Below are 16246 nucleotides of genomic sequence, written 5' to 3'. Positions count from 1 at the left end.
AATCCAACTCACTGAAATCAAGACAGGCTTTCCTGTCCTTGAAATTTAACACAAGAAAAAAAAAAAACTTTAAAGAGAAAAAAAAAACTAAAATCCTCATCCTCATCTCGTTTTTTGGCAAGACGCCCAGAGCACAAAAAAAAGAAAGCTGAAAAGAAAAGTTACAAGTGTTCAAAAGTTCATGTTTCACATACAGAAATAAAAGTACTCCCTAGTCTTGCTGCAGTTACTAACAGCATGTAATTTAACAGATAAACTACAATACTGTATGGCCCAATAAGTCAGGACCTATTCTAGAAATAGAGTCTGGCAATAAAAAGAAAGTGTGTGTGTGTGTCAAGAGTCAGAGAAACAGGTTGAGGAGCTGCAAGGTTGAGGTGTGCATGGGTGAAAGTGCTCTGTAGACGGAAACCTGTCAAAATGACCTCTTCCAGGTCCATACCTATGATTCATGTAGAAATGTTTTAAAAATTGGGGATCAGGTGGGTATATATATATATATATATATATATATATATATATATATATATGGTTTTTTTTTTTTTTGAGGTTTTATTAATTATATTTTTCGGTGCTTATTTTTTAGCTATTTTTGAGTTTTATGTAAATCGTTTTTTTTTGGGGGCTTTGGTTTTTGATGTACTGTATGAAATTTGTGTTTTTGGTTACTTTCCAAAATGCTTGAGCGTTTTTTGTTTTTTTTTGTGTCAAAATATGTATAGTAACTCGACAGTACTTGCACACTTAAGATGTTTCCTTTGCTGTCTTCCACAACGAAATCTCTATGGTCATGGGCACATTCTTCTGGGGTTTTTGTGTGTAGGCATTTTTGTACATTTCGTCACAATTCTGTTTTAAATCCTCCGTAACTGTAATACAGCTTTAAATCCTGCTAACAAGCCACCATCTTGATTGTAATCTCATTTTAAATCTCCCAAGCGGAGTCTCCAATAGAAATGTGCTGTCACTCAGTAGTTGGGGTGGGTTTAAAGTATTCAGAACTAATCAATGATAGATACAAGTCAGGAAGGCGGGACATTGCCCAGCAGCACAGGGAAATGTATTTATTATTATTTTTGTAGTAGGTTTTATTTTTTTAAATGTGAAAATGGTAAAGTCAACGTGAATAGACTAACCATTTCCACAGTTTTTCCGGTGTTTTCCGGTGTTTATTGGCTATCCACCGATTTATTTTTTTTTGTATCGGGGGTGTTTTATCGGGTTTTATCGGTTAAAACCGCAAATCAGAAGCCCTATATATATATATATATATATATATATATATATATATATATATATATATATATATATATATATATTGTAAACGATCCAGTAGCGTGGTGCTGCTGACCACTGGTTTCCCGTTCCCACCAACTGGCACAGACTCGATACGTTTGCAGGCAAGTATGTTTTATTTACAATATTTACACAATACAGCAGTTTCTGCCAAAGGCTAATGCCTTTACGGGCCACTGACTAACTCACTTCTTCGACCCTCTCTAAGCTACTTCAAGACTACTACATGTCTACAGGCTTTGGCCTGTGCACGATCCACTTAGATGGGACCGAGTCCACTGGAGCGAACCACACTGGCCACTGTAGACGTGGAGACAGGAGAGTAGTACAGAGATTCCTTCCGCCGAAGTGAGTCAGTCCACAGGTAAGAACAGGGCCAGCTCTCTTCCTTAGAGCTGTCCTGGATCACAGGTAAGTACAGTATGGACTCCTTCTGCTGGAGTAGTCCTGTAACACAGGTAAGTCCAAGACAGGCTCCCTCTGCTGGAGTAGTCCTGTAACACAGGTAAGTGCAAGACAGGCTCCCTCTGCTGGAGTAGTCCTGTAACACAGGTAAGTGCAAGACAGGCTCCCTCTGCTGGAGTAGTCCTGCAACACAGGTAAGTACAAGACAGGCTCCCTCTGCTGGAGTTGTCCTGGAACACAGGTAAACGCAGGATGGATCCCCTTTAAAGAAGAATCCGAGGAACACAATGGAGATGACCCCAGACGTCCAGAGAAGTGAACAAAGATAGAACAAGTTATATCCGGGCTGTGGGGAAGGAACCCCTGCAGCCAACTCCTGGTCGTCCACGGAAGCAAATTGTGTCCCAACTAAAAGCAAGTGTCCACTTTTCCTGTGTAAACCGTATGCAATGTGTCTTGTATCTGTATTACAATAAACAATGTCTTGCACTTCCAGTCTAATAACTCCGTTCTTTCTGGTTATTATTCACTGTCTCTGCAGCGCGTGAATAACCAATACACCTCCTGGTCGTAAAGCATAAAACTAAACACCCTGCTGTTGTGACGGCGCACAACCGCACAGCGCGGAACACCGCGGGCCTCTTTTAAACACCCTGCTGTTGTGACGGCGCACAACCGCACAGCGCGGAACACTGCGGGCCTCTTTTAAATTGCTGAGAAGTAAAAATAAACTTCGACTAGCAACACGACGAAAGAAATAAATAAACTTTCCCAAAACAAAAGGCTACCTCAACAAGAGGAAAATCGCGCTCCGTTTAAACTAAATACTCAACTATATTCTAAATACAAACGATCACTTTACCTTACGATGTTCTACCAACACACTGGAGTTTGCAGGCTTCTTTTCTGCAGAACAATAGGGCGGTGTTCCTCACGATCACACATCGCCCCGATGGTTCTGCCCTGCTTCCTTATAAACCCAGAAACCCCTCCCAATCAATTGGCACTCGGATTTCTGGGTTGTGTAGTTTCTCCCCTAGCGCCGCCATTTCTTAAAGGCGACACTACCCTTTCCTCACAACATATATATATATATATATATATATATATATATATATATATATATATATATGCATCAGAATTAAGTCTTTTTTTATACAGTAAAACAATGCTGCTGACATGGCAAGTATTTTGTACTGCCTTACTTAGGGAATACTTGCCTTCAAAAGAACAGTACTTGCATTTCTTTGTTTAACACCTTGCTTTAATAAACTGTATGTGGGAGTTTTACATGTAGCACTGTGCAGAGGTGCCATTTGTCCTGGTTGTGCCATGTGGTGCTACTTGCATGTATTTGTAACTAATGCATGCTCAGTAAGTACATAGTGAAAATGTTATGCTGAAACATACCTCAGTGAGTATGTTAGATTTTTTTTTATTATACAGTTAAATAAACTGTTAATGCAAAAACTTTATTTTTACAGTTGGATATTAGTTATCAAATTGTCACAATCCTTAAAATTAGGTATTTGAAAAGTCCTTGAAATTTGTATCAGAAAAAACTGCATGAACCCTTGTGACAGGCTGGCTGCACGGAGGAACTCAGACCAGAGAGAGAAACACACACAGACGGTGGTGATGAGAAGATGAGTGCAAATGGTAGCACTCAGCGTATATTAACAAAATAAAAGGTTTAAACAGAACACAAAAACAGGACACGGCACTTGAGGCCAAAATAAATAGACGAACAAAAACGGACTAAAACAGTAAACAGATAATAATACGATGAGTGAAGCAAAACAAACGTTTCTTTCTTTCTTTCTTTCTTTCTTTCTTTCTCCTCTCTCTCTCGCCCGTTCTCCACTCACGAACACCCAACCCCGAGTGAATGAAAATGTGTCTATATATACTGTTGTGCTGGGATTCAATTACTAATTAATTATTCACTTGAATCACAGCACGTGAATGAATTACGTGCAACCCTGTGCTCACATATTACATACTTTAAATGCACGTGAAGTGATGTGCCATCCTCGTGCCTAAATACAAATCTACATTTTTAAATACACGTGAAACACAGACCCGTTTATATCCCGTGTACCAATGACTATACACCAACATTTAACACACCACACGCAACATACAACACATAACACACAAATGCACACAGGGGCGGGGCACATTACCACAACCCTGTATTGCATATGATTTTGCAGCTGAGGTTTTATAAAATTGATATTATGTGAATTGGGCTTATATGTAAAAGGTTTGAGAAACATTTCAAAAACTATGTTTGTTAACTAGCCTCATGTGTGATTGTCAGGTTGATCCATCTGGTAAAATGACAAGTTATAAGTGAAGTCATTTCAGAATTTCTTTTTCTACAAAGTCAAGTTCAATTTTGAAAGTTCTGAAAGTGGTCTAAAATGGCTCAGAATGCATGTATCACCCCAGACCACTGGCCAAATGATTGATTTAACCCCAGGCGTTTCAGATAAAATGATCATTGGCCACTTTCACCCATGGGTGTGTATAGGATGGAGACAGACGCACCACACTCGCCCATAGCTGGAGTCTGAGCCCATTCCTCCTGATTTAAAAAATGTAGGCACTATTTGTTGTGTGTGCAGCTCCTATATATACACACATACATACATACACATATTTATTTTTTTTAACCTGTATCTATAATGAGAGAAACACGTTAACAGCTCCTTATCTTTAAAAAAAAAAAAAAACGCATAAAGCATTTGAGAATTACACCATTGTCAATCTAAAGTGTGCTTCTGCTTTTCAATGGCAGCACCAAAAATCGATCTCTTAATCACTTCAGTGATGAAGATTTTGAAGTTGGTTTGGAGGATTTCGATACCAACGACAGTGATGCTGACTTATCACTCAGCGATGATGATGAAGAGGATGTGGAGCCAAGAACAGCAGGGGACTGGGTGTTTATTACTGATCCCTACCATGATGCCAGTCCTCCATCATTTGATTTTGCACCTGTTTACACAGATGTGCACCCCACCGTGAAACTTGAGTGTTTGCGTTGTCCATTGGAATCATGCAATCAAAACTAAATAAAACCATGTCTAGCTTCACTTATAATCATTACAGAATTACCAGTACACTTCAATAACACATTTAAACGTTCCGTAAATTGTTTTAAACAGAATTACATTTACACAAATTATACTCATTTTATGCTATTTTCATAGTGTAATGTGCACTCTCCTCTTCTGAAGACAAGCCATAATTACAGACAGGGTAACGAGTAATAGTGAAAATGTGACACTCAAATGCATGCAGCATCCCTTTGCTGCATTTCAGTGTCCTTTTAACTAAAATATACCCCCAATTTTTCATGTAATCTGTATTTATAGGTAACTTTTAAATTCACGTGTGTCTTAAAAATATAAAACACACACAAACAAACTCTTAACAGTCTGTGACATCACTGCTAGCACACTTAATTTGCACACAAACATTCAATCACAAAAATATTTTTAACCACTTCAACACCATGACGTACGCACGTACGTCAATTGAAAACCCACTTACAGTACCATGCCGTACCTACGTAAGTCAAGTTTCCCATTCTGTTCTATGATCAGTTTCTCAGTCTAGCGTTGCAGGTTTCCTTCTCTAAGGCAGTGCAAGTACTGTGGAATGTGCAGTGAAAGTCGGGGGAGGGTCAAGTGACATTTGTATCCAATTGCGTGTCATGTAGCGATTCCAGTCTGTAGCTGTGGGTGTTTTAGAAGGCTGAGATATAGCCATTCAGCTTTTACATGTGTCTATATATATATATATATATATATATATATATATATATATATAATGTGTTTTAAATGATTATTTTTTTATTTATTATTAGTTTTACTTGTTTATAGTTTATATAGTTTTTAGCGAAAGCAACGGGAGTGAAGTTCGGAGGATTTCGATACCAGCGACAGTGATGCTAACTTATCACTCAGCGATTATGATGAAGAGGATGTGGAGCCAAGAACAGTATAAACTGTACAAACAGAAGAGCATGCAGCTACTTTACAGCTGCAAACAGGAAGCTGTTTAGTTTGAAATGGCAGTACTGTGACGAAATACTATCAAAACACAGCACTGGGTACAGGCAATGCGGCAGCCAGATCCATCACAATGCCTGCGCAAAGTAGCTGTGTACACGCATTTGTGACTATCCCTCCGACACAAGTGAAGCAGACACCGTAAAAAAGGTACAGGGTCTGCTACGAAAATGAAAACAAAAGAAAAGACAAAAGAAAAATGTGCAGTGGTTGCGTAGGCAATCCCAGGTTCTGTTGTATTGAACATTTCAATAAATGGCACAGAGCAAGTCGATACTGGCACACGTTTTGATATTGTTTGATTTTTATTTGATAATTACTGTTTACCGATTATTATTATTATTAGCAGCAGCGTTTTTGCTTTCTTTGTTGAAAAAAAAAGTTTTTATCTCTATACTGAGTATGGGTATGTAGTACACAGCAGAATAAAGGGTTAATGAAAAACACAGTTTAAGTCATTTATTTGTGTTTTATTTATCATATTGTAACAGAACCGCACCCACTCGGGTTCGTTGCCCCTTTAAAAAAAAAGTCCCAGGACACAGGATTTGAAGGTTTTAACAGCGCTGACGCACTATTTTTTAATAAACAAACACAAAAACAAAACAAACACCTTGCTCTTTTCTTGAGCACTAAACTAAAACACAAAACAGAAACCTAAACTATATAACAGGACAGCTAAGCTGCTTACCTGCAAAAACCAAAATCAAACAAAAACAAACAGTTTTTAAACAAATAACACTAATCCCAACAAGGCTTCCACACAGTACCTTCCTTTTCATACGCTTGCACACCCTAGCAAACGGGCTCTCCACACAGCAACCCCAAACAGACTGGCTGCTTTCTTTAAATACTCTGCACCGGGCTCTAATTGACAGTGATAGCCAGGTGCAGGGGATCATTACTAAAAACAATTAACCAATTAAATTTACAATTAACTTAGGGTTTTTCAGCCCATGTCCTTCTGGGAGGTGTAGTCCTGTTTTCTTTTCCCCCAGGACTACACTCTCACAATATGTTAACATTTTATAGCAGTTACAGGTTTGAAAACATTATTATTATTATTATTATTTTCAAAATCTGGTACCTGGGAAGGGGTTTCATTTTTACATCTGGAGTTTAAGTGGTGAATAAAATATTCCTGGGCCTACATACATCTTAGTTTATTGGAGATAAACATTTTTCTTTCTCGCTGTAAAAAGTTTTCCATTAACACAATGTGGCAAAGTGGTTGCTGATTATGAGCAGGTGCAGAGGTGATGCAGTGCAGTTATAAACAGACTTGTAATCCGGTATGGAAAATTATTGTTTTATTTACCCCTTGGTAAACGATTACAGCTGACTGTATTGCCTGCAGCTGCTACCTCATTTACCTTCCGGGTCAATACGTTCCTGCAACGGAATCTTGCTTTTTTCCAGGCTGACTGACTTTCCGACCCAGGAAATGAACTGTCAGGACAACCCGCCGAAAGCCTTTCCCTTTCGCTACTTAGGGCCCTCACAGGTCGGGAGGGAGATTTACAACCAGAACTCATTATATTTCTGTCACACACAGTCACTTCAGCAAAAAGTCTCTTTCTTTACATGTGCTGCTCTCAGTTGTAACTGCGTTGCCGCATTCAAAGCACTCTCTTGGACATTTTTTTTAATAATTTCATGAAGTCCTTGCACTGACTCTCAAGTGTAATTTTCTGTTCTTTCAAATTTGGAAACACAATCTTGTCCCTGCAACAGGCAGTGTTTGCATTTGAAACAAAGCTGGAGCTGTTTATCAGGGACATTGAAAGTGTCTGTCTCCTGCACTTCGTAACATTGCGAGCATACAGAGAGGATTGCTTAGCGAGGGACCCCGCTCATCATTTCAACCTCAGGCAGCTCGCAGCCTTCACGCCTGATTTACTGATGTCATTCAAATCATGTTTTGCGGACTTCCTCAGACATGCCGATTTGTTCAAAGTCATAACTCATCCACATGTGTGCAGTGGACGCACAAAACCTAAGTATCATCCCTGGCATCTCCATTGGAGATTTTGAGCTGGAAGCTGCTGAACTGAAGGTGTCGGATATGTGGGTGTCAAAATTTTTCACTTTTTTTTCCGAACTGAAAACCTGGAATGAACTTCCAGCCACTTTCAGCACAATGCATTGTGTCAGTTTTGCCGTGCTGACAATGTTTGGCTCAACATACACACGTGAGCAGTCCTTCTCACATCTGAACAACATCAAAACCAACCTGCGCTCAAGGTTAACGGATGAAAGCTTGAATGCCTGCATGAAGCTGAATCTCACCAGTTACGACCCCAACTACAAAGCACTTATCTCATTAATGTAAGTAGGGTGCAATGAACTTATTGTTATTCACTTGTTTATGATGCCTGTTTCTCAACTTTTGTGGTGTCTTAGGAGTGCTAGAAACCAGCACTATGTCAGTGAACAAAACAGAGTGAAAAAAAATGCAGCGTTATTACCACCTACTGGTGTTGTATATAACTACCAGAACTACAACCAGCGCAAGTCTTACAATACTGCTGTTGTTATTACATAAAAATTCGCAAATATTTCTAATACACGAATGTAAACCTTGCTGTGGCTCTTTTGAAAAATTTCTCTCAAAATATTTGTTTGTTTGGCTCTTCTAGGTAAAAAGGTTCCCGACCCCTATTTTAGAGTTTACATTAAACACAGGAAAATCACATAATGTTTACAGACAGTTTCAACAAAAAAGTTTAATTTTCAATGTAAATATGGTGTTTCTGCTCTGAAAATGTTATGTGTGATGTTCATAAATAAAAATATTAAGTTGTATCCGATTGTTTGTTTTTCATTTTCATATCAAAGCCGTTTTAAAATGGAGCCGCAAATTTTGTGGGTGCGACGGTTGTATGTAGTCCGAAATCTCGGCGGTTCTAGTGTTAAACAGAAACAAAGGGGTTATCTTCCCTCTGAGGTCACAACTGCACTCTTGAGTTATGAAAGCCAGTCACTCCAACATGGGTGTATTTCAGGCCACATGCCAAGTCAAAGAGCTACAAGGTCAGGGAAGCAAGAGTTTTAAAATCCTTACACATCCATTACAATGATATATTTCAATACATTTACCAGTCTTATGAAGCCCTGCCTGATGCCTGATATAAGGGGCTTCATTATAAATTCCAAGTCATGTGTAGTGCAGGCTTGCAGCAGTTTTTTAAAGTGTCTTTTCCAAGGCTCGTTCTCCTGCAGTCTTGGCTGTAGCCGAATTAAAAAAAAAAAAATACTCTGCACATCATCTGAGCCAGGCGGGACACTGAGGATGCAAAAAGCAGCACGGGAAGTCGGTGTGGTTGATTTTTTCAGAATGTAAACAGAGTGATGCCGCAATTGTCTGGAGAAGGCATTGCCAGTTTATACCGTTTTTCTTTTTCTACCCATTTTAACATGAAAAGTAGTTCACTAACATCAACTGTAATTGCTTTGAAAGCTGTTAACTATCCGCGCTACCTGTAAAGTGTGAAATGTGTATGTGGTGGCAGTGAGATTCATTAACAGTACATACAGATACCATGTTCATGAGTGTGTGTGTGTATAGCTTCCTCTACATTGCCTTACTTTAAGCAAACAGCATCGCATATACACATAGACTATTTTATTATTAACATAAACACATTTATCCAATGTAATGTATTGTATTTTCTTAATATAATCATCTATTTTTATACACTTGAGTGGTCCAAAATTCTGGTGAAAATCAGGAAAAAACGAATAATAGTTTTTGTAAAACCCGGGAATTTTTCTGTAAAAATGTAGTGTAAACCAAAAACAAAGGGCCCTATATGTATTTAATTAATACCCACAGCAAATGCACCTACGAATGTCCTGCAGATTGTTAAAATGTGTATATGCTTGTGACGGGGACAGAGACTCCAACACAAGAAGCTGCATGTTTTCAAAAAACTAGACAAAACAAATAGGCCCAGTGGCAAAATAAATGGTTGAAACAAAAACGACAGAAACGACATATGCCCTACATCAATTTTATTTGTTTATTTCTTATTTTCCTTTTAGGAAAGCAGTTTTGATAATGCTTCAATGTTTTAACTCCTATTAATTGTGACTTTCTCCCTAGTAAATAGTTCTTTCTCTCTTGCACTCTTCTTTACTGGAGTGCTGGGGGAGGTGCCAGGGCATTTGTTTCAGAACAACCTGTCCCAAAATGAAATTTCTGCTGCAAGGTTGGAACCATAGAAACCACATAATAGCATTTTGAAGAGACTGGGCAGGCAGGCTGTAATGGCTGTTATCACAGCTGCAACAAAACTTAATTATTACATTATGTACTGGCTTGTTACCTATACACTGTGGTAAATCAAGCTTGTATCAAAACCTAGTGTAACAGATTCAAGACAAGCATGTATTTATTTAATGCATGTATTTATTTAGTAGAGAGGGGGACGATGAACACCTACCTCAATCCTGACCAGAACACCCCCTGCCTGCAGGTCTGTCCTGGGCCTCTCTCAAGCATTATACCTGCTTTCTTCCTAGGCTGATATATTCAAGTAATCTTTCATTCCTCCATTTATTGGCTCTAAACACAAGCTATGAAGTCCCTGGCAAGTCCTTCCTATTGGATTAATGACCAGAGAGTCAGGACAGGTGTTGACTAGGGGTGTTGGATTCCGTTTAACATCCTAAAGGTTAACGTTTAGTTTTAAACATGTTTAAACTATCAAGCTTTTACATATTGGGAATGTTTGTATCCAATCAGTAAAGCCATCATAAGAAGCCCTCCATCACTAATTTATAACTGACTGCATCATGCATTTGTATATAAGACTGCGTGTGTACAGCATTTGAATGGAAAATCCATAATGTCATGAATATGAAAATACATTTGTCACACACTATACATACTGGCTAATGCCAGTTTAATCTATAAATATTAAACACTCAATAGTACTACATATAGAATTATTCAAAGAAAATAAATTCAGTGAGAAATGTTTTTTCAATGACATTGAAAAAGATGTGAGAAAACGTTTGTGATTTAGAATTTATTACATTTCTTTTAGTATTTTGAAACTTAGGCATACTTTTGTATGTTTTACACTGGGCTGACATTTAAATGTAATAAACACAAATGTCTTCATCCACTTCTCCTCAGAACAGCTGTACAAACCGACTGGCAAAGTCAGCAGATCGAAATGACAGCCAGATTTCATATTCCTTTAATTTATGAGGAGGAAGATTTGAGCCCGATTCATTGTCAGGTTTTTAGCTAGCTCTCTCATGGTTTATATGTCCCCAAAAACCCTTGAAGGAATTGCAGCCTTATTCATTACAGTTAATGTAAATTGTAAATTCACATTGTTGGTGTCTGTATCAAATTCTTTCTTGTGTATTTAAAGATGCGATTGGGTACATACATGGCAAGATATGTCATGAGCAAGTGAGTCTTTCAGTCAACAGCCAACCTAAATGTCAGCGGCAGAGCACGTTCTTAAGCAAATTATCACTATTCAAATTACATTCACTTTGTATTTCAGGATTATGACTTAATTCACACACCAGAAAATGTACTTACTTAGAGACTATGTAGTGGGGATCTGAAAAATATAGCGTTACATGTGCCCACGTGTTGCCACAACTGTTTAAATAGTTTACCTGTAATTTTTCTTTTCATTGTTAACATCCTGACAACATTTTACACTTATACCTTTAAAGTATGTTCCAAAGCTCTTTTCAAAATGTCTTTTCTAGTGCACTGATAGTGTAAAGATAATTGCCCACATTGTCAGATAGGTAACACGGCAATAACGATCCATGATGTGGTACGGAAAAGAAAAGCCAGAGCACTTACGTTTTTTTTTTTTTTTTAATCGCATTTCCTGCAGTGATTTTGGTAATGAAAAATGACAGTTAAGTTATATAAACAGTTGTTGCAACACATATTTTTCGGAACCCTGCTACTTATGCTTTAAGTTGCCACTGTTGTCTTTTTTAACTGTGGATTGTGCTGTTTTATGCATTGGTGTTGTGCAGCTTTACTTAATCAAGACCAACTATCCTCATGTAGGTTATAGAGGGCAGAAATTAATGTGCTATGATAAAATGTATGTGATTTCTCTAAATTTGTAGCAGTGGATATGTTTGTAACATACTGGTGTATTTAATTTCTTTAGATACAATGGGCAGAGCTCAATAATCCCTAGTCCTTGATAACATGGATGTGGAATAATAGGACTGCAACTGGAAAGGATCCAATATGGCTGCTCAGAGAATCCGTGCTACGAATAACAACTACGTGCTCCCCCGCTGCAAATCAGAAGGGACCCTCATTGACTTGAGTGACGGGATGCCTGAGCCAAGCTTCAGTGATGTCAAAGGTGAGTGATTCTACTTCGCTAGGCTTTCAGCTTGGTAATCTGCAGCTAACCAAAGTGCCATTATGCAGTAGAAGTACTAAAAGCAAACAAAATGTAAATAATTTAAATCGCATAAGATAATATACCAGTTTCATCCCAGTGCACTTTACAAAAAATATAACACAATAAAAAGAGCTGTAAATAAAAGTTAAAAATGTTTAAAGCTTAGGTATAAAAATGTTGATTGACTCAGTATTCTGAATAGAACCTGGACGTGAGTTCCAAAGTGAAGGAGCTCGAAAACTACATGCCGTCACACCATACGTTTTTAATTGAGCTCTTGGAATTACGAGATTGTTATTGGCAGATCTCAAAGTGTGGGCCAGTTTGTAAGGAATAAGCAATTCAAATAGGCAGGACCGAAACCACGGATAGCCTTGTAAGTGAGGAGCAACACTTTAAAATAAAGCCAATGTAGTGACCTTAAAACTGGAGAAATGTGAGAGGTAGACATGGTGTCAGTAAGTAACCAAAACTAGAGACATGGAACCATATTTTAAAGCAAGAGCAAAGGCAGATTAATATTATAAGTTGTTGTAGTTCTGAGAAGTTTCTTAAAAATGCTGCTGCTGCTGCTTCTCATTGCAGTGCCTTCTCCAAGTGCCTTACTCCTGGATAAGTCTGCCTCCTTTGTAGATGCACGAGAAGTTGTTGCCCTCAAGGACTACTGCCCCACCAGCTTCACCACTTTGAAGTTCTGCAAGGGAGACCACCTATACGTGCTGGACACCTCCGGAGGAGACTGGTGGTATGCCCACAACAACACCGAAATGGGTTACATTCCTGCTGCCTACGTCCTGCCGGTCAGCCATCGCAACTCCTCTCTCAGTGACAGCGGGATGATAGACAACCCCGGGCGCAGTGCCAATGAGGGAGCCAAAGAACTTGACTTCCTTGGGGAGTGGACGGAGGTCGTCACAAAGCAGTCTACCAAGATGTATGAGAACAATCCGTTTCTGAACTGCTCCTCCACCAACCCCTTTCTCAATGGGGTTGTGCAGCCACCGCTTGATCAGAATAGCAGCGAGCAGACGGGTTTGAAAGCGGTGGACTTGCTTCTCTTTGACTCCCTTTCCCCTATCTCCTCTACTACCAACAGTGTCAGCAACAGCATCTTTGACAACACTCCCTCTAGTCCAAAGCTGGAAGTGTGCCAGGCGCTGAGGCAGGACAATCCTTTCTTCAGGAGCAAGCGTTCCTACAGCCTTTCAGAGCTCTCTATCCTCCAAGCCCAGTCCAATGCCCCTCCGGCCTCCTCTGGGTTCTTCTCCGGTTTGAAAGCCCCGGCCCCAGAGCAATTCCAGAGCAGGGAGGACTTTAGGGCAGCTTGGTTGAACCATCGGAAGCTTGCCAGATCTTGCCATGACTTGGACTCTCTCGGCCAGAACCCAGGCTGGGGTCAGACGCAACCGGTGGAGACAAACATAGTGTGCAAACTGGATAGCTGTGGTGGGGCCATCCAGCTACCAGACACCAGCATCAGTATTCACATCCCTGAGGGCCACGTGGCTCCTGGAGACACTCAGCAGATCTCCATGAAAGCCCTGCTAGACCCACCGCTGGAGCTCAACAGTGACAAGTACTCCACAGTGAGCCCGGTGGTGGAGATCAAGCTGAGCAACATGGAGATCAAGACCTTTATCACCCTGGAAATGAAAGTGTCTGTGGAGGTGAAGAAGGACAGCAGAAACACAGCCGATGTTGTCTGCGTTAGGAGTGACTGCAAAGAAGGGCCTTACTCCCCGATACCCCAAGCATACATCTGTGGGGACACTGTGCAGGTGCAGCTAGACAACTTGGAGCCCTGCATGTATGTGGCGGTGATCGTTCAAGCACAGAACCTTACGCAACCCTCCACGGTATGGGATCACGTGGTGAAGAAAGTCACTCTTGGTGTGTATGGGCCTAAACATATCCATCCCTCCTTCAAAACCGTGGTGGCTATTTTTGGGCATGACTGTGCACCCAAGACCCTGATGGTGAGCGAGGTGGGGAAGCAGGCCCACAGTGCCCCTCCAGTGGCCCTACAGCTATGGGGGAAGCACCAGTTTGTGCTTGGGAGGCCACAGGACTTGAAAATCGGAATGTATTCCAATATGTCCAACTACGAGGTCAAAGAGAATGAGCAAACCAGGATCGTACGGGGGTTTCAGGTGAAGCTGGGGAAAGTGAGCCGATTGATTTACATGATCACGTCCCGCAACGTGGATGACCTATCGGACTTCACCCTCCGGGTTCAAGTGAAGGATGACCACGAAATCATCCTAGCGCAGTTTTGCGTACAGACGCCTCAACCCCTGCCAAAAACAGGGGTACAGACCACAGGGCAGAGGAGGTTCCTCAAGAAGAAAGAGGTAGAGAAGATTTTACTGTCTCCACTCGCTGTAACAACTAAATATCCGATGTTCCAAGACCGATGCATCACTAGTTTGAAGTACGGCAAGCTCCTCAAGACCGTGATGAGGCAAAACAAGAACCAGTACCTCTTGGAGTACAGGAAGGGAGATATGATTGCGTTGCTTAGTGAGGAGAAAATCAAATTGAAAGGACAGTTATGGACCAAAGAGTGGTATATAGGGTACTATCAAGGCAAGATAGGACTTGTGCATGCCAAAAATGTGCTGGTGGTCGGCAAAATCAAACCTAGCTTTTTCGGGTCTGATCTCACAACTACAGTGCTTCTGGATCAGATTTTGAAACCTTGCAAGTTCTTGACGTACATCTATGCGTCAGTAAGGACGATGCTGATGGAGAACATTGGCAGCTGGAGGGCGTTTGCCGATGCGCTGGGCTACTACAATCTGCCGCTGTCATTTTTCTGCCGAACTGATATAGACAGTGAGCCGGAAAAGGTGGCCTCGGTGCTGGAGAAGCTGAAGGAGTATTGCAACAACGGTGACGACAAAGAGAGGAAGTCCTTCCAGAAGTACCTCATGACAGTAAGTGCTCAGTTTTCACTATGCAGTTGCAACCAGATACATTCTGCAAAATACACATCTAGTATTACAACCTGTTAGCCCAACTTAGACATAAAGGCTTTGGCAGTTTAGGACAAGAGGGAAGAGAGAGGTTGATATAAGTCAGTTCAGGCAAGGAAGGGGGATGGGAGTGTTTCAGATACATAAGAACATAAGAAAGTTAGATTCTTGAAGGATCCCAGGGTGTCAGCTTCAACAACATTACTGGGGAGTTGGTTCCAGACCCTCACAGTTCTCTGTGTAAAAAAGTGCTTCCTATTTTCAGTTCTGAATGCCCCTTTATCTAATCTCCATTTGTGACCCCTGGTCCTTGTTTCTTTTTTCAGGTCGAAAAAGTCCCCTGGGTCGACATTGTCAATACCTTTTAGAATTTTGAATGCTTGAATCAGATCACCGCGTAGTCTTCTTTGTTCAAGACTGAATAGATTCAATTATTTTAGCCTGTCTGCATACAACATGCCTTTTAAACCCAGGGTAATTCTGGTCGCCCTTCTTTGCACTCTTTCTAGAGCAGCAATATGTTTTTTGTAATGAGGTGACCAGAACTAAACACAATATTCTACTCTTACTAATGCATTGTAAAGTTTTAACATTACTTCCCTTGATTGAAATTCAACAATTTTCACAATATATCCGAGCATCTTGTTGGCCTTTGTGACAGTGTGCTCGTGTCACATGTGTGGGTAATTTCTGCTTAAGCAATACAGAGAGACATGGGAGGTAGAGTTTAAACGCCAACACAGGCGCACAGGATTTATTAATACAAAACAAAATAAAATAAAGGGGTCATGTGACGTTACCAGCGATGGTAACGGACAGAGGACACATACAGCTAGCTGAACAAAAGGCAAAATAAAACACAGTACAAAAACTACAAATAAAAAGGAGTCACAAAGGGCGAGCGCTTGCCTTATAAATGAGGCGTCCCGCTCCAGGAACCGGCTACTACGTAACACTTGCTATACATTCCTTGGAATCACTATCCCCTAAACTAACCTACTTGTGACCCGGTATTCATACAACGACTCCTGCTGCTTCATATGGCCTTGGCTGGGCATTGCCTTCACAAGCACCGCTTGCA

General features: G+C 40.4%; 1 protein-coding gene across 1 annotated transcript in view; it reads left to right on the top strand.

Annotated features, from left to right (window-relative positions):
• LOC117426498 (SH3 domain-binding protein 4-A-like) overlaps nucleotides 1–16246 on the top strand; it is a 61823-nt gene that overhangs the window by 23634 nt on the left and 21943 nt on the right. The window contains exons 2-3 of the mRNA XM_034044137.3: nucleotides 11945–12148; nucleotides 12776–15126. Coding sequence (XP_033900028.1) covers nucleotides 12028–12148; nucleotides 12776–15126 — 2472 coding nt within the window. The 5' untranslated portion in view covers nucleotides 11945–12027. The remainder of the gene's footprint in view (nucleotides 1–11944; nucleotides 12149–12775; nucleotides 15127–16246) is intronic.

This window comes from Acipenser ruthenus, chromosome 11 (assembly GCF_902713425.1).
Source record: "Acipenser ruthenus chromosome 11, fAciRut3.2 maternal haplotype, whole genome shotgun sequence".
NCBI lineage: Eukaryota > Metazoa > Chordata > Actinopteri > Acipenseriformes > Acipenseridae > Acipenser > Acipenser ruthenus.
Note: the sequence above shows the minus strand (reverse complement) of the source record. Positions and strands in the feature narration are given on the sequence as shown.